Raw genomic sequence first — 19,666 nt, forward strand, 5'->3', positions numbered from 1 at the left:
TGAGAAATCATTACGGTCAAATGAATGGAAATTCTGGTCTTAATAAAAACACATTTGCAGTGTTTTTTTCTATTCTTGGATGTGTGTGATTTCAAAGACGGGATATCCTCGATACTGTCATGGCACACACATAAGCCCCACCCACCTACGGTTTAAACTTCAAGGCAAATTAAATCATGCAAAGATACTCTAACACAGCCCAAGAGTAAAACCTGGACTAAATCCTAATCTCATCGTTAGATGTCACCAAATTGCAGATCACTGAATTCTGTTTTTTACCAGGTGTACGACAAACGATCACTGTTCGTCTGCAGTAAGCGTAGGCTGTCAGTTCACTGTTTACCTCAACTGTCAGTATGTTGTTTACTGTGAAGGAGGCTTTAAACTTTGTCAAATGAATCGTGTGCCGGTGGATTACTTACTTCTGACTGATGTGATCTGGAGTTGAGGTGTTGCAGCTATTCTGAGCTTTTCAGTAAATGCTGCTGTTAGCTTCGCGTTAGCTGCTGTTAGTCTCAATTAGCTGCTCTTTGAAGTGGGTGTAACACAGTTGGACATTAACTGGCCTAATGTTAGCTTGTGACCAGCTGTTGTTGTTTAGCCAGCTCACTGTCAGAGCCTTGAGTTAAAGAGATGAGGCTGGAGGTGAGTCGGAAAATGAGGGAGAAGAAAAACATAAGAAAAAGAGATGTGAAAATATACATGCACACATGTTAAATGGCTATAAATGTAGCCGGTCTTTAGTAACATACGTAAAACAGCGACATCCATCTCCGACCGCTGTATTGAAGTTGGAGAGGTATGGCTTCCACAAACAGGCAGCTGCCCCTAGGTATTTTTAATGGATTAATTCTGAGTTTATTAGAATGCTTCCAGTTCTATTCTATTCTATTTCTATTAGCTAACCTCTAATTAGCTACAAGAGCCAGTTTTCCATGTCAGTGCTAATGTGGTGTGCTCCAGTACCTGAAATAAGTGAGTGAAGCCGACAGCACATGGAGACAACTGTTTGCTCTGACCTTCTCACTGGGGGCTAATTTCATGCTACTCTGACTTTTCCTTTAATCAACCCTAATTATTTGCACCTGGGACCAGCGCGCATGCGCTTCTGTTCACTCCGTGTCAGTTTGGGCAGTAAATATGTGAAAGAAACGGTTTTAACAAACGCACAGACTGTAATGTGTCAGCTAGCCAACCTTTTCTACAGATGTGCACGTCCTGGTCACTGGGCAAACAAACAAGGTTAGCTTAGCATCAACCATAAATCTGATGATAGCATAGTTAGCTTCTGTCGTTTAGTTTTTTCATAAAACGTTTAATTCTAACATTCAAAATAAACACGTGAGCATTATCTTTTTACGGTGAGTGTACGTGAACGTCTGTACAATAACTTATTTTTCAAAGTCTATAAATGTCTTTGCAACTGTCGCGAGAGTTTCTGCTTTGGATTCATTCTGCTCTGTATTAAGTTGCTCGAATACTTTCTCCCCTCCACACATGCAGTGTTGCCAACTCCTCAGTAAGGAAAATCGCTATTGGTTGTCCTAAAAGTCTCTAGAAGGCGCCAAATGACGTCATCGCCTAATTTGCATAATTGGTCATGCTAATGTGACTGTAACCTACGCTGTTTTAGAGAGAAATAACATCGTGGAAGAGACAAAGTGAGTAAAAACGTCCTAAATGCATTTAGAGTTTATTTAGAACTACGAATTAAATTTCTTTTAGCAATTATTGTTTTTTAATGTCACAATTCCAACTCTGCTCCTTTATCCAGGCCTGGACCGGCAAAAGTGACCCGAAATAGGCGCTCTGGTGGAGTTACTGTGTGTGTGTGTGTGTGTTTATAAGTAGTTTTAAACCTTGTGATCCACAAAACAGCACAACAGTAAAAGAAGACCTGACTGCGTTACAGTCAGTGCGGAGCAGCGGCTTCACTCATGCGCGATTCATTTTCCGTTTGGACGCACAGGTGTGAACGTCTCCTGCCCTGACAGCAGCTGAGGAGGACTGTCCTCCGCCCGTGAGCGCTTTGGCACGGGTGAGGTGCCCACGGTAGCACCGCTGCTTGGTGAGAGTAAGAGCGATCCGCGTTTTCACGTCAAAAAGTCGTCATAAATAAGTCTCCAATAACACCAGAAAAAGTCACCAGATTTGTCGCTAGTCGCTTTTTAGAAAAAAAGTCGCTAAGGGGTCTGAAAACTCGCTAAATATAGCGACAAAGTCGCTAAGTTGGCAACACTGCACACATGTTAACGAGGTGACAGTAACGGCACTTATGGCCGAGCACGTGCTTTTATAGGCTGCATATTACTCGGATGTGTTCACCATCTGGAAGCACGGCCTCTATGGGTGAAGACCTGCGGTGATTTGATTAGCTTCCAACAGATGTCTCTCTTGTCCAAAGTTGAAATCCTTTCCTTTCACTAAACGTCCTTGTTGACGATCCCTCTGGCGTCAAACTTTCCCTATTAAACATTGTCTTTCTGCTTTGTTTTCCACCAACTTCCGTCTCAAGTTTGTCTACCTTCACTCGCTGCTTCTTCACCCAGGCTCTGGCAGCAGAGACAGACTGTGTTTGGCCTGCTGACCCTGCTGACCCTCCTCTCCATTGCCTATCGTATTGAAGGAGCACACACCCAGGTGACTAAAACTCTGCACATATTGCATTTCTTGGCGTATCCTAACTATTCATATGGAAGGAGGTTATTAACGTAGTTGGTCCTGTGGCAGTCACTTTTTTGATGATTATATTTCCTCACCTTTAGCCCACCGCAGCACTGAATGCAACATGTATATTTGCTGCAGGGTTGTCCTGCCCGTGCATCCACATCAGCTGTAGAGTGCCTGAAATCTGTGGTTTCATCTGACAGTAGTATGTTGTTGTCTGACAGCTGATATTTGCATAAACGTGCTTGGTTGTATCTGCCAGTTTCTCATAAATATGCTTCTAAATGCCCAGATGCAGCATGCCGTGCTGTACAATCCCCCAGAGACGGCTCACATTTTTGCTGTTTTTAACGCCCCCTGGAATACGGGGGAAGAAAATCAGCGTTATTTACAGTCATGGAGTTGTGTAATCACTTCTCAGTAACTACACGTAACAATCTCCCTTGGCTGGCACTGCTTCCCCGAATCCTGCTAGTAAAGCCAGAGAGCGTATGTGCTGTTGTTGTGTTCCTGGGTTTCCTGGGAAATGGAGTCACTGGTCAGAGCCCCCACCCCACCTTCTCCCCCCTTCCCGTAATCTACACACTCCATGCTTCCCCCTGAAAACAACCTGCCCGGGCTTCCAGGAGGCGGTGTAAACAGCAGCGATAGATGGAGTGATAGTGGGGGATGAACAGAGAAGGAGAGATCTTGGCTTTCTTCTGTTTGCTTGTTGTGTAAGAGCTGGCTGCCACCAGGAAAGAATAATGGTGCTCTGTGCTGAACACTCCTACCCTACAGCTCTGTCCTTTAAACTCAACAACCTCAGGTTTCTCCCTCACTCTCCTTCCTCTCCCTCTTTCTTTCTCCCAGCCTTTAGAGGACCCTCTGTTTCACACACTCTCACCTCCTCTCACTCTGTCCCTTCCTTGCTCGCACTGTGCACACCCCCTCCCTCCCCTTCCCCTTTTCTTGTTTTCTTCACACTCTGTGCATGTGTCTCTGCCATGTGGTTGACCGTCCCTCTCTCTGGCCTCTGCAGTATGTGTGCTACATGGAGAAGAAGACGCTGTGGTGTGCCTACTGGGTCGGTCTGGGCATCCTCTCCTCTGTGGGTCTTGGCACTGGCTTGCACACTTTCCTCCTTTATCTGGTAAGACGGCATTTTGTGTGAGTGTTCACTCTTTCACGCTGCAGTTATTCACTTGTCTGTGCATGCCTGTGACAGGGCTCAGAGCCGCTGGATGATGGTGGTGCTGTGACGCAGGTATTAAAAAAGCTGGTTTTGATGCTGCTGTCAAGTAGTTGTTTTTAATAAGAGCACTGATAAAGAGATTTTGGCGTGAGTGTGCTAATGTGTGTTTGCGTGCGTCTGCGTTTCACAGTGAATAGGCGCTTTGGTAGCCACGCTGTTTTGACAGGCAGTCCAGGAACAATCGCACTCAGTGACCCCTCTGACTGAGTGCACATGAGGATAAAAACACTCTCCCTCCCCCGATCTGAGCTCTTTCTCTTTCCTTTCTCCCCACTTTCCTGCTCCCTACCGTGCCGCTCACTCTCACTTTCACTCCCTCTTCTTACTTTCTTCTTTGTGCCTCTCCTCGCCGCACACTCCCCGTTTTCTCTTCATCTCTCTTTTTAATCTAGTGCCAGGCGTGTTGGCTTTTGCGTCTCTAGCGCTGACGAGCGCAGGGTCCCCAAACATCTGCTTGTTTGACTACTCTCAGTCCATCTGTCATCAAGGAGTCCACCGTCACACTCTTGTGCCCTGACCCAGTGGAGCTGAACTGGAAACTTTGAAGTGCGTGTCCTCCATGCTGCTGTTTTTAAAAGCCAACTCTGGTGCTCTGAAATGTAATTTGAGAGGCGTTCCTCTGGTTTCTTTTAGTCCAATAGCGGTCCGGCTCACTTTCTTTGCCAGTAAGATGTCACCATCTAGTGAGCGTGGTCGTTACTGCAGGCGGTGGTGTCACCGGGTTCATGACAGAACTTGATGATCCTTGCTGGATCGCATTTTTATAGAGATTTGACTCATACTGTTGCTCGAGAGCTGATACTGTGATTTTTAACCAAAGAATTTCATGACTTAAAAAACAAATGTACAGAATTTCCAATAAAAATAGTTTGAACAGAATTACTTTTAAGCATTTAGTGTTTCACTGTAGGAAGGAAGTGCTGCTTACTGACAAACCTGCAATTTGTGATATGACTCCAACACTGACAAAAAACATCGTGATCAGGCAAGAATATTCAAACCAATGCAAACAGGGATTTGCCAACAGATTACTTATTTCACGTCGCATTTGTGTCATTGGCTCCTATCCAAATTTTAATTGGTGTTGGCCAATCCAAAAAGTACAAAAGTGGCCTTGGAGAATTATAATTATGTGTCTTCTTTTCTGTAGAAGCGCTGCTAAATGAGCCGCGTCGATTACTCTGTGATTTTCTAGATTTCTGGGTCCTGAAAAAATATTTTTGACAAGTGGTAAGTGAGCACTGGAGAAAGCTAGCAGGCTTCTTGTTCTGTTTTTAGGAACTGGGTCAGTGATAGTAAGTGGGTCAAGTGCAAAGCACTCACTAAGATGCCTCCACAAACTTTTAAGTCCAACACATGCTGCGTGACCTTTCTGGGCCTAGTTTCCATTTTGTTTATAAGCAGGAATGACAATTTGAAAAGGCAGAACTGGAGTTCATGTGAGCTCTCAGTGTTGATCACTACCAACTAGAGATGGACCGATCCGATATTACGTATCGGTATCGGTCCGATACTGACCTAAATGACTGGATCGGATATCGGAGAAAAATAAAAAATGTAATCCGATCCATTAAATATCACGAAAGCACCTCACAAAACTTGCAACACGCCGTAACTCACCTCAGAACGTTAGCACTCGGAGCAGTATGCATCACGTGATAGAGCGGCTGTGGCATGCGGGACCTGTGGTGGTCTGGATAGCATGTGGAGCTTCGCTAGCAACCTGGCATTTCATCTCCGACAAAGTTATCCCCGAGAGAAGTAAAGCAAGTGTGTAAGTCCATCTCTGAATGTTTGTAAAGCATTCCTGCGTTAAGCTTAACAAACGATATATGGAGCGACTGCCTCTTCTTGCTGCTACTTCAATCATGAAACTGCTTAACGATCAGCTGATCGGCTTTTCTGTCGCGAGTCCGTGTCTCTAGTTTGCTTTTGGCCCACTTTGCACCAGAAAGAGGAAACCAGCGGCTGAACAACAGCAGCACGTTTAAGCTTGATCAGCTGTTGTTAGAATGTATTTATTATTACTTTCTACTCGAGGATCTTTTTCTACGTAGCTGACGGCTGGTAACTGTGCAGGGGCGGATCTAGCAAAGTTTAGCCAGGGGGGCCGATAGGGCATTAACAGGGAAAAGGGGGCACAAAGACATACTTTTCTTTCTTATTCTCATTTAAAATGTCGAGCTTTTAATAAATAATTATCTGACACCCAAAGTTTTAATTTGATGCAAAATGAATAGAAGTCAATTACTGTATATAGTGACTATTAAGTCTAATATATATACCCTAGTAAGCTATAGTACTTTTTCCTTTGGGAAGGTACCATCTGTGCAGTCTGCAATTTTGTTGAAGAAAGATGTTGAATCTATTTAATATTTCTTGAAAAATAATTGATTTCTGTGCATTTTTTTCACACTGCATCAAATTAAGGTTGATTACGTCGATTAAGCATCATGAGGTGGAGCGTGAGGGGTGGTTCCCTATTTTTTATTTATTTATTTTTGTTGTTGCTGGGAGTTGGAACACTATTAGTTAGGTTGCTTAATATTTACGCTAAGTACTCTTTAAAATACCAGAATAGGGAGGATGGTGTAGGTTTAAGTTTATTAGATTGATCAGTATTGCTGAACTATGAAATATTCTCTTTTGCATACAGGTATAACAGAATAGCTTTAGTGTAGTTGTTGTTTTAAACTTGAGTATGAACTTATACAAAATGCAGCAAGATGTTTAAAAAACAGTTTTGTTGATTAAAAAACACTATATCGGATTCATATCGTATCGGCAGATATCCAAATTTATGATATCGGTATCGGTATCGGACATAAAAAAGTGGTATCGTGCCATCTCTACTACCAACAACATTTGGGAAAGACGCCACCGCTTGTAACGGAGGTGCTTCCTGTGACGAGCTGATAGGTCAACGATTTTATGAAAGGATATTGATGGATATTAAACGTAGCCTTATTTAAAGAAAAACAATGACAAATATGTATTCAGCTTGTAAAAAGTGTGATGTTTACTCGAGTGGTGCTCTGACACATTTAAATTGTTGTCTAAAAAGACGAAATCAAGGATGATGCCACTTAAGGAATTTTAGACATTTTTAGATCTTTTCTGTCCTTTTATAGATTAAAATGATTCAGTAATTAAATCGTTGTTAGATGCAGATGATAAAAGTAATTGTATGCCAGCAGCTCTGCCTGAGAGCTGAGGTTATTTTAGTTCAAATTTAAATCTAAACATTAAAATTCAAATTTTTTTACAAACAATACTTTCCTGCTGTTTCAAAACAGCGCTGGGGGAACTACGGTGTGACTTTGTTTTTATTAAGTGTCAGTAGGTGGTGCAAGCGGCCTTAACATGTCTGTAATGCAGGAAAAGTCACACACATTCAGAATAGAGTTGTAATTTTGTATCCAGTTTTGCGGTTGTAAAAAAACATATTGTAAAACATTGTAGCTTCCTCACATATTCACATGAATGATGAGAAGTGTAATGTTAATGTAAAAAACGGTCTCTATAAAGAATAAACTGGACACTGATCTATTTATTTACTTAACAAATGTTTAACGGTGTCGTGTATATGAGCAGCCAGCGGGTAAAAATCACAGGACTGTAAAAGGTGCATCTTTATGTGAATTTGTAGAAAAATGTGCCTCCTTCAAAGTTTAAATGCCACCGAGGTCCCTTTCAGCACTGCTTTCATGTGACCCCACACATGACACTGTGGTTTCTATAACTTTTCTTTTTTACAAGTATTTCTCCTGCAGTAACTGTTACATTTTCCCATCAGCCACAGTGTTTACTCTGATGTAGGAAGTCGAAGAGGCGAGCTTTCGTTGATAGCCTATACTGCTAATAGATTAGCTGGAAATAAAACACCACATCATATATTATTAGGCTACTTCCTTCGAAATTGGCGGGAGGCAGTCAACATTGTGAAAACAGCACGGAGGCTCCAGCAGGGGGGGGTACTGAGCCTGTATAGGCAAACCAACCCAGTCAATGAAACCAGAACAGAAGTGGCAGCTCCTCTGTTCTCTGACATGGCCAATTGCTACCCCGTGTCTCCACTCTGTTTGCATCCTGCTGAGACTGTGGGAGATCATTGTGCGTGGTTCAGCACTGGTTAATGGAGAAAGATAAAAAGCTGCAACTCAGCCGTAGAAAAGGGGGAAAGGCACACTTGGCACATCATCAAGTGTACTTTATCCAGCTGCTCTGAGAAAGGAGGTCGTGGGTGGGTGCTCACAATGCAGACTATGAAAGCGGCCGCAAAGGCGTTACAAAAGTGCACGTGTGTGTACACTTTAAGTCCTGCACCTGTGCACACGTCCACCGAAACGACTGTGGCGATCGCTGTGACGAGCGGGACCAGCTTTCGTCCCGGCTCACTTTTTAAAGTTATGAGTGACGAGTCTTGTCACTGCTGTGTGAGTTCTCACTGAGACGGGGTTCACATAGAAAGCTGGGGAACGTCGTAAATACTTTAGAAGAGAGCTCATATGAGTCATCCACCATTAAATTACCTTCAGTAATGACTGTTGCCATTAAGTCATTATGGGCAGCATGAAAATGATTGCGCTCGATGTTAAGTCAACAGAAACAATGAATTAAAGTCATTATAATCGAAGCACATTTCTGTTTACATAATAACAACTCGGGTCGTCTTTTTTTTGCAGCTTCTGTCTTTACTTTGTGACTGAGAGGTGCAAACACGTGCACACATTTGAGCAGTTAGGAGGAGAAACGAGTCGACAACAAAAAATACATGTTTGTATACGACTTATCATTTGTTTTCCAAACAATGTGAATAAATAAAACCAGCGGATCGTCTAAATAAATGAACATTGTGTAGTTTTCTATATTGAGATTCTTCTAGGATTGCTAAATTATAGGTTGCACAGGAGGTTTGTGCAGAATATACAGAGTTTCCCCAGCAACCCTCCTAAAATTAAGTTTTGTCTGTGGGCAATTACCAGGAGCAAAGCTTTAATTAGTGCCAACTATCACTGAGTGCTGAGCAGGTCTGCGAGCGTGGCTTCCACACACTGGCCCGAGTTGTCGTCGCTGCCACTGTCGCACAGTTTTATGGATCAGCTGCTGTTGTATAGTTAAGTGCGGTCCGCTAATAAAGCCAGTGTACTGAGCTAATAACTGGGTCGTGTGTTCCTGAGATACCGTAGCGCTCACTCTCCTGGCCACTGTGGAGCTGGTGCATGATGCGAGTCCTGCTGTCATCCAGCAAACAATAGGAAACCTTCACCTTCACCTAGACAGAAACCTGGGTGCTTTGTTTGAGCTGTGATTCACGCTGCTCGGCAGTCGGACCTGGTCTAAATTTTCCACTGCTTGTTTTTTTTTTTCCCGTGTGTGTGTGTGTGTGTGTGTGTGTGTGTGTGTGAGTGAAGCTGTTTGAGAGCTGATTAGCTGAGGGAGCTCCTGGGACAGCTGTAAAGGTAACCTTCTAATTCGTGGGGTTTAATTTGTATGTAAAAGTTGCCATGAAAGAAGTTGCTTGGCTCTACCCACACATGTTCAAACATGACCGGCACATTATTTCTCTGTTCGCCAAAGAGACGACTGATACGTTGCATACTCATGAACCAGAACATGGGTGACACATCAGGATCGAGTTCAGTTTCTTGAAAAGGTGCTGTTGACTCACTGCTGCTCTGAAGTAATGGATCTTTCCCTTTAATTGCAACGCCTCTTAAATTCAGTTTAAAGCCATTCATTTTTAACTACATCTCGATAGTGTGTACACTGCAGCTGTTACAGAAATGACTGAAACTGGAATATAACTGCAAACAAGACTTTTACTTCCTGTGGGGAAAAAACGGGAAAAATTTGTGAGAAGTACGCAGCACAATTGCTTTCATTCATGACTTTTAAGTAATTCGTTTCCTTCATTAGTTTGGAGACATAAATATGCCCAAACATCTTGTGACTTACTCATCTTCACCAAAGTTTTTCAAAAAGAATACCAGAGAGGGGTGGGTGGGTGGGTGGGTGTGTGTGTGTGTGTGTGGTATTTCTAATGGCTTCTCCGTCCTAACTGTCTCACCTCAGCTATCTAAAGCATGCGTCTCTCTGTGTCTTAGAGGCCCCAGGAGTCCTGGTAATACTAAGTACAACAACTATTCGTTCTGAAACGCACACACACGCACCCACACACAGTCGCACCCACACACAGCCACAGGAAGCAAACCCTGGGCCAAAGTGGGCTTAGTGTGTAGCCAGTCTGGAATGGCACCAACAAACCCCAGAACAAGCCAAACCTGACCAGACCAAACCAGAGCTCTGCTGGCAGACTGGTTGTTGAGCTTTTTTCAAGCATAGTTTTGTTATGAAATTCTTTCATAAAGGTCACTCGGTGCTTTTCATTCGTGCACCCTCAGGTGGATCTGTTGGGCCGGCGCTCACTCGTACTCCATGTTCTGCAGATAAGGACTCTCTCTGGGTACCAGGAGTCTGTCTTCCTGCGTTAGTGATATTTGTACATCGTGCTTTAATTATAAATGACAATGAAAGATACATTTTAGTTGGTGTTGGTGTGGAGAGTAACCTTCAGTAATAGTAATAAATCACACAGCAATAGTTCATTCATGTAGCTGTAAAAAGCATGGTAATATGTTAAGTAATCCAAAGTGTTCAGAATAGTTACTCTCACTGAATAACGTAACAGAATACGTTACAAAATACATTTTGGGGCATGTAATCTGTAATCTGTAGTGGAATACATTTTAAAGTAACCTTCCCAACACTGGATTATATAAACAAATAATTACAATTTCTCCACTATCAGTGATACTTGTGATATGGGCCAATTAAAATCTTTCCAAATTAAAAAACGCTTTCATTGGACTCTAAACTTGGTTACTTTCGGTCAGATTTAATATTTAATTTAATCAATTTTAATGTGATTTAATTTCAAGTGCAAAAGCAAAAATGCAGCAAACTTGTTTTTCATTCTAAACATTTGTTTTGCTGCTCAGACGTTAGAAGAACAAACTCCTTCAACCGTAATCGATTTAAAACAACAAATCTGGATCCTGGTAAAAATATTGAATCCAGCGTATTAACTATAAATTTAGTCTAAAAGCATTTGAATTGATTGAAGCTGATTCTGTTTAAACTTTGTTTCTGTGAGTGTTTCTCAACACAGAGTCCTGTGGTTGGATGTGTGTGTGTACTCCCCCCCTCCCTGCTCCATCACTGGCCTCTCTCCCGAGCTCTCTTGCCTCCCTCAGAGATCCCAACCACGGCTTCTTCAGAACGAACTAACCTCTAATGTTTGTCCTGCGCTGCCTCCAGCAGTCTCCACTGTAAGAAGCGGTGAGCAGGTTATGCTGGCTGGACCATGTCTAATGTTCTTAAATGGCCCTTAACAACCACAGTGACCTGTTAATAACTGGACTATCGTGCGGTCGTGGTCACTGAAAAGTGCTCAGTTTATGGTCACCCATTAATGTCCTGTTTGGGCCACGAAAGCGTCTGCATTTGCCACTATAGACCAACAAGGAGTCGGCTCTGTGACTGGTGGCTGGAACAGTGATTTGACATTTGATTTGTGAGAAGAAAATATGCGATTTTTATTAGTGAACAATTTTAAAATACCAAAAATGGAGGAGAAGGAGAATAATGTGTGTTTATATATGATCTGCAAATGTGCTGGTCGTGTGTCGCTGCGTGCTAATGGGAACACAGTGTTGTCATTCACTGTGACGAATAATGAAACTTATAATAATGTACCGTTCGCTTATGAATGAATAAAACGTAGAGTCCACTACATTCTCACATGAAGTCATCATGTTAGGCTCTCTGCATACATTCTTCTATGTATATATCTGTGAACCACAGACTACATATAACAGATATCAGCCATTGTTTATGGGATGCTACACTTTGCTGCCTATATTTTGTTTTTCTAACTCCAGAAATATTTAGGTTTAACGTAGCAGGAGGCAAACTGAATGACTGACCACACCTGTGCAGGTTGGTTTCCAGGCAGGCTCAGAGTTTGATGCTCTGAATTCCACAAAAACATGACACTAAGCTGAGTTACAGTTACAGAACTGGTGTCTGTGCTCAGACTGTCTGTGTCATCGTTCTCTGGCTGTCGGTTTATGTTATTTGTACAGTTATATTATTGTAATGACAATAAAAACTTTCAATTCAATTAAAACAAACAAAGGGCTCCTAAAAATATCCAAGTCTCCACTTAGAATGATGTTTGTGTCTTTGTTACCAGCATCAGGGGTAAAAAGGGTCTGCGGCTCACACTGACTTTAGATTTTAAAAATCCCACACTGATATATTTTGTTTCATTTGACACTTGCTCTATGTTTGGACCGTGCACTCCCACTCCCTCTATATTTATGATATGGTCACCACGCATTCAGACACACACCCCAGATCCAAAGCGAGTCCAGTCTCATACCCAGGAGTGGGGGTCCCAGGCACTGGTTTCTGCACGTCACCACAGGAATGCCAGCAATGCTCCAGTATGGATCCCATTGTGTCAGAAAGGAGCTTTGTCAGAACCGATGTGTAATATGGTGGCTGCAAACGTCTTCAGCACTGGGCAGATGTCAAAACAAACATGGAGGTAGAAGAGTGACTTGGGTAGAATTATTTGTTTAGTGTTATCATTGTTAACCTGCTGAGACCTGAACTCTTTCGTGGCATTTTGACTTTCTCTTTGCTGTTTGGGCTGATTGGGGCCTGATTCACGTAAAAACAAAGAATTACCTGATTTCTTTTTTTTAACTTGATTTTTGTTTCTGAGAGAAATGAGATCCACATACATTCACTTTAACTTTTGATCGCACAGGGGCAGGATAACGTCCTCGTAAGTGGATATCAGGCCCTTGTAGAGCAAGATTTAGTATTTTGGTCTGAACAACCCAAAATGTGACGTCCACATACGTGGACGCAGGTCCTAGGAGGTTAATAGTGATCGGCACAGAAGAACGCTTTCTTGGGAAAATTCCTGTGTATTTACTACTATCGGCATATTTGTTCATATGTGTCATCGAGTCAAAGGCCAAACGAGACGGAGAGCAGCTCCCTGACAGTCGTGGGTTGGGCCGTAGATTAATATTGAATCACCTGGACAACATGAGAGGACTGGACTTTTGTGTAAGCTGAGAAGCGGTGACACAGCAACGGCTGAGAGCGAGAGACTTCTCGCAGTCACTCCGTTGGCAGGCTCTCTGTGTGTGTTTGGTAAACAAACGTTACCCAAGATAGAGCAGGGAGGTGTGAACAAGAGGAATTTTTTCTTTCCTGTCCACAAAAACATCTTGCTTGATGACTTTGTCTGCACACATGAGTTGTGTTAAGTATCTGAGGCTGGAGAGTCGGTGAGGCAGGAAATGAGCCAGGGAGGATCCAGGCTGACTGGGTCAGTGCTGGGAGTTTCTAGGCTTCTCTTTCTGGGTCACCAAAGATTTTCCTCATTTGTCTTGTGCTTTGGTAACCAGTGCATGAGCATCCATTTTCCCCTGCAGGTCCTGGGAGGCTGATATGAAGTGTTAGTGTGACTAACATTTGTGTCATCTAAGAGGGCACAGTTCCTAGAGAAGACATGGCAGCTTCCTGTTGCCTCACACACGCCGCTCTCCTGCCCTCCCACGTTCCACTCTGTCCTGTCCTGCCTTGTCCCATGCAGCTTCGGAAGTTCCACCCCCACCCTGGGCTTGCCAGATTGCTTTTGTGCTGCATTGCGTGATGCCAAACTGCCCCTGTGCGTCACTGGGAGCACCCTTCCTACACACACACACATACATTGTAAATACATGCTGCTTTGTCACACCGTCCTACTCGTGGGCTTGTCTTTATTTGTATTAGAGAGACGGTTGGGTAGTAACTGGTAATGCAAAGGTTTTGCTTTATATCACATGTGCATATATTAGTGGGAATATTTTTTTTAAGTTCACTTGGTGACCTACAAAGTAACTGACTGCATTTTTTAAAGTTAGCCGTCCTCTCCTGTTTGTAGAAAACTGGATCAAGATGATCTTATCATCCTGTACAGAATAACCACCAACCCTTTGTTTCCGTGTCATTTTCAGATAGCAAACTTTAAAAAGCGGATTTCTTTCACACTTTTTGTCTTCAGCCAGCAGAGCCTCGGCAGAACAGCACGTCGATTCAAACAGTAACAAAGTCAAATGAATCCTTTTTATTAAGAGCTCTTTGCCTTAAATTGCTTCTGTTTAAGTCAAATGTCATCATGACAGAAATGTGGTGAATGTTTGTTTTGATATTACCGAGTTTAAGTCTCAGTCTCCACAGGAGCATTCTGGGGGGGGCAGGAGCATTCTGGGGGGGGCAGGAGCATTCTGGGTGCTGGGGCAGGAGCATGCACACGTCTCTATACTCCTGGAAGCCTCACTGAGGCAGAAATGGAAACCAGAGCAAAGACGGCAGGTCTTTAGCGTCGCTCCTGTCGGGCAGCAGCACATCCAGAACGTGGGACGATTTTCTTTTTCCTTCATTATTATTACTTAATTATTGTAATTGCGCGTGTACAGGTATGGCTACACGTTACTGGATGTATTGATCAGTGGGAAACGCTGGTCACCAGCTTAGAAACTGTTGTGTTAATGAAACACACCAGAGCTGCTCTCTTTTTGTTTCTTTGAATACCACAAAGCAAACCCTGTAAAAGTTACTGGAACAAATAAATAAAAAAGTGTTTTTTGTTTTGTTTTTTAATGTTGTTTATTTTGTCCAATGAGCTGTTTTTTGTTTTTTTTCCAAAGCAATACTTTGATCTTATTGGCGTTTTTTCATTTTTGTGTTTTTCTGGATCCAAAGTTGAACCCGTGCACCACCAAACTCATATAGTTGGCCACATACAGCCCACTTTAATCTTTAGTGAGCAGACCAGTGAAAATCATCTTTCTTTCACTGTACAGACGTTTATTTGCACATTTAATACCGAAGATATTTTAATATTAGAAAAAGACGTGCAAATGTGTGCTATTTCTGTACACGGCAGAGAAATGCTGCTGTAGTTCATACATTGTAAGAAATGTGTGAAACTGCAGACATGTTTACATATTGACTGTCATAAATAATTATGAAACTGAAAGTTTTTATTAAAAATAACTCTCCCAGTAAAACCATTTTTCTGCCTTTTAATTGTTCATCTATTATCTACCTCCTGTGGTTTGGTATGAATGAGCTCTTTGTTTATCAGAAAAGCTGTAAAAATGATGAAAATACAGTTAGAAGAGCAAAATGACTCGATTGGACGAGTCAGGCTGACCTCGGGGTTTTTTACACGTCACCCTGAACTGTTCCCAAAATCGTTCATCTTTTTTTGCGCTGCCAAACTTGGTGGGTGAGTAAGTACAGAGATGTCGAGTGTGTGCGCACCAAACGGTTTCTCAGCTTTGGTTTCCACCTTTGATCGTTTCCATGTGGGGCCCTCCACTCTGGTGCTGACACTTTTAGTTTGAAAGGGCAACTCAAACGTGATCATAGCTTTGCTTTTCAACATTTCCTACTGGCATCACACAGCAAGGAAAGACGGAAGAGTCACTCGTCATGCTAGTTTGCAGTCAAACGTTCTCCATCTTTATAAAACACAGGAGCGATACTGGCCCACGGATAACTGCCTTTCTGTTCCTCAGTATTTGACTCAATCGGTGTCTATGCTAATAACAAAGGGGTCTTCCTCTCTGACTCAGGTAGACTTACTCCCACTCTTTTTTCCCTTTTCACTTTATCTTCCTTTCTTCTCCGCCTCTATCTCTGTCTTTCTCTTTTTCCAGGGACCACACATAGCATCGGTGACCCTGGCGGCCTACGAGTGCGGCTCTGTGGATTTCCCCGAGCCACCGTATCCAGAACAAATAGTTTGTCCCCAACAGGAAGCACCAGCATCAGATTCTGGTGCTGAGCAGGTGGGTGTGGAAGCTGTGGGGTCAGAGACGCTCCAGGGAAAAGTCTCACTGTGGACCATCCTCTCTAAGGTCCGTCTGGAAGCTTGTATGTGGGTGAGTGTGTGTTACACGTCAGGCACCGTCAGCTGTGGACATTACAGATGAGAACATTTTAAAAACCTGCAGAGTTTGGCTCCTTTCGTTCCGTTTCAGTCACAGTTTGCAGCAACCTTTCATATTAGCCACAGCTCGTAGCAGTGTTCAGTGTTTGTGATGCTTACAGGGGGATATCTCATGTCTGCTAAATGTCAGTTTCCCATGAACTAAGAAAAAACCATCTTTGTAGACGTATTCAGTGGGTGTCGTTACGCAGAATCGCACCAAAACCTGAAGGACAGCACGCTCAAAACTTGGTGAAGATCGAATCCTAATACAGACTATTTAAACTCTTTGGCGCCATTCTGGCCATATCAAAGGTTATGCTAATTTATGCTAATTAACTTGCATTTTTTTACCTTTCACACTCAAAGCAGAAACGACACAAAGGTGCATTAAAACTGGGTGCAAATGTATTCATTGATAACTGGTCTGCTTGGAAAACCCCTGCTCCTTCCTGTGAATTTCCCCTAACCAGCATCGATGGTTTCACACCTCTAACCAACCCTGCGGCTGCAAAGACCAACATCTCTTTTTTTCAATCGATGAGGTTTTTTTCAGACGTGCGTCAGAAACATTTTTATCTCTTTATATGAAAACAGCTGCTTTTCAAACACTTGGAGGTCTCGTATTAGCAGCGTCCACTTCCAGAGCGCGTGGGTCTGCGTGAGTTTTTACAAAGTCACTGACGATAACACACAAAAACACAACAGTCACGCTCGATTATGTGCGCTTTAGTTTACGTTTTCTCAGTGACGTGTGGACCTGCTGAACATTCGGAGAATAGAGAACTTGGCGTCTGACACATTAGATGACTTTGATCATTGTTGTCCATTTCCCTTTTCCTCTTAATGTGGAAGGTTCAGAGATGAGGGGGAAATGCATGTTATCAGCTACGAGGCTTTACTGGAACTGGGCTCCCTGCTCAGACCGGCGTTCGTTACGTAACTTTATTTTATATAATTATGCAGTTATGGTCCTTTGACTTGATCTTTATTTGATCCGTTTTCACTTTAAACGTCCCCTCCAACCTTCCACTTTGTGTTACCATATATGTGTACACACACCGATCCAGCATGTAAAAAAGAAAGGTGTGCATGTTTTATTAATTGGTGCAGCACGGTCGTTTCTCTGCTTTCAAAATGGAGTCGCATTTTTCTCCCAGTCGAGCTGCAGCATCGTGTTACGAGCAGCGATATCCAAGTGTGTGTTGGCGGGGGGGGGTGCTATCCAATCCCCTCGGATGCATAACCACCCACTACCAACCAACCACTGCCCCTTTGTAACCTCAGCCTGGCACGACCTCGGCCGAGGCTTGTCGGCGATTCAGTTGGAAACACCTGTCGCACCCACGGCTTCAAAGCGCCCACGTCAACATTTCCCCTCCTCCTCCCACCTTGTGGATACGTCGCTGATGAGACGCGTGTGATTCCCCTCCTACCTTCTCTGTCCTCTTTGTTGTCTCTTCTTCTCTGTGCTCGGTGGACAGAGAAGCTCAGAGGTCCACTTTAAGAGCGGCGCCGTGCAGGTAGACGCGTTTCGCTGCCCCCCACACAAACCCACACGGCCACAATGCTCACACACAGAGGCAGAGCTGCTGAATGGAGCAGCTGCCAGGGAGATTAAGACACATCTCCATTATGAGGAAAAAAACTGGCACATTTCATCAAAGACTCCAGGTGTTAACAAGAGAACAGGGTGTCCAGATTAAAGATCGAGTTTGCCAGGTTTGGGGATAGCACCGCCTCCCGAGAATGATTGTTTGGGCTTGTTGTTGCTGCCATGGTTGCTAACTACCTACTAATCATCTTCTGGCTCCAGCCATCCAGCAACATACAAGTAATGTGCCTGCGATTAGTCAGTTTATATCCTTCTGGGGGAGAAGTTGTTTTGTGTTCCAACGAGACGACTGAAGTGCAAAAGGATTTTTTCTTCTTTTCGTTGCTGTCGGTGCATCGAAGGGTGTCGGGATGTGGTAAATCTCGAAATCACCCATTTGTCATCTGAAACTTAAACTAACTGTATTCTTCTTGTCCCCGGCTTTGCGCATACTTTTCCTTTGTGCCTGGAAACATTAAACTAATGAGCTGTGAGCAACTCCAAAAACGCAGCATTTCTTGGCGGCTGGTTTCATTGTGTTAATTAAGTCTGTAACCCTCACCCGCTCTCTCCCCCCTCCGAACTCCTGCCCTGTTCTCATGTTTTGGTGGATGAACTTGGTGAACCGACTGAAGTGCTGAGGATTTATTTCCCCCCCAAATCACTTCCGCTTTCTTCCTGTTAAGCCCCCTACAATCACACAATCATATGGCTACAAGCTCATTGTCGCTGTCGGACTTGGATGTTCTGGTTGCTTGGACGAGCTCCCTCTCCCCCAGATTTGTTAGCGCATCTTAAATTTTCTTGAAAAGGTTGCAGATTGGAGAGAGGAGCCAGGAGTTTCACACACCCTGGACCCGTGTTTAACGTATCCATGATTGTTTAATAATCTGCCGGATTTATTTCTTGTAAATCTTTTCCGTTTTATTCCCATTAAGCGCACTGATCTCAAATCCCCGACCTCAAGCATCGCAAGCTGCTTTGCATAGTGGATATTGATATTTCATGTCTATTAACCGTCTGAAGGCAAGAAAAACATGGAATGATTTAGCGTAACAAAAAGTCATTTCACAGCCAGATGTCTTGAGGCATAATTAATATTTAAAGCTGTGGCATCACTTAACCGCAGATCTTGGATACAGTATAAGTGTTTTTAATAACTGCGCTCTACATCTGAGATATCTGTCCAGAAGCTCTGTCGATTGCAGATTTTGACATAACAGAAGTGTGTGTTATATATGAAATCACACGATGAGTATAAACATGAATGAAACGTGTGTGAACAGGGTGTGGGCACAGCCATCGGAGAGCTGCCTCCGTACTTCATGGCGCGAGCGGCTCGGCTGTCTGGCACTGAACCCGATGATGAGGATTACCAGGAGTTTGAGGAAATGCTGGACCAGGCAGAGGCCACGCAGGTGACACGCTGCTCATCTCAGACTCATCATCTTCATCATCATTCTCTGTAATCAAACTTCCCCTCTCCTACCTCCTTCTTTCCTGCATCGCACATCTTTCTGTCGTTTCCTCTCCGCTCGTTTGCCTTCATCACTCCATCACATTTTTTTTGCTCTATACCAAAAGTCACGTCTGATGTGGCAAATTTGCTTTTGTAACCTGCGTGTGTTTGTGTTTGAACCTCCCCTCGGTGTCTCAAGACTGCAGCGCTTTCACAATGCTGTGACTAAGGGAACAGCAATGATGCACTAGAGTAAAATGTTCCCGCGATATCCGGGCCCTCGTTGAGTAATTTCCTGTTTGACTTTGGGTTTTTTGGGTTCTCATGTCTAACATCTCTGCAAATGTTTCAACAATGCCTAACAACTCTGTCTAAATATTTATTTTTCCACCCTCTTGCGATTATGAATAGAGGGAGAGGAATGAACAGAAACATGCATGTGGATTTCCAAAGGCTTGTCATGTGTATGTCCATCGTCAGTCAAAGGCTGCGGTAGGTCAGGTGGATAAAACGACCAGCAGCTGAAGCGAGCTGCAGCCGACTCACTCATTTTCTCTGCTTTGAGCTGCGAGCAATAACTTTATTTTTTAATGAGGGTGTCTTCAGATATTAAAGGACTGCTACGTGTTCAGTGTCCGTTTCATCTTT

The 19,666-nt window shown here is 43.3% G+C and overlaps 1 protein-coding gene across 1 annotated transcript in view; it reads left to right on the forward strand.

Annotated features, from left to right (window-relative positions):
• The window catches only part of LOC146565119 (vacuole membrane protein 1-like), a 40,993-nt gene that overhangs the window by 4,506 nt on the left and 16,821 nt on the right, over positions 1-19,666 (forward strand). Inside the window, exons 4-7 of the mRNA XM_085290147.1 lie at positions 2,550-2,640; positions 3,689-3,799; positions 15,694-15,918; positions 18,846-18,977. Coding sequence (XP_085146273.1) covers positions 2,550-2,640; positions 3,689-3,799; positions 15,694-15,918; positions 18,846-18,977 — 559 coding nt within the window. The remainder of the gene's footprint in view (positions 1-2,549; positions 2,641-3,688; positions 3,800-15,693; positions 15,919-18,845; positions 18,978-19,666) is intronic.

This window comes from Mchenga conophoros, linkage group LG10 (genome assembly GCF_057382185.1).
Source record: "Mchenga conophoros isolate Kocher_MC1m ecotype Shallow Benthic linkage group LG10, M_conophoros_male_GT1.1, whole genome shotgun sequence".
Taxonomy (NCBI): Eukaryota; Metazoa; Chordata; class Actinopteri; order Cichliformes; family Cichlidae; genus Mchenga; species Mchenga conophoros.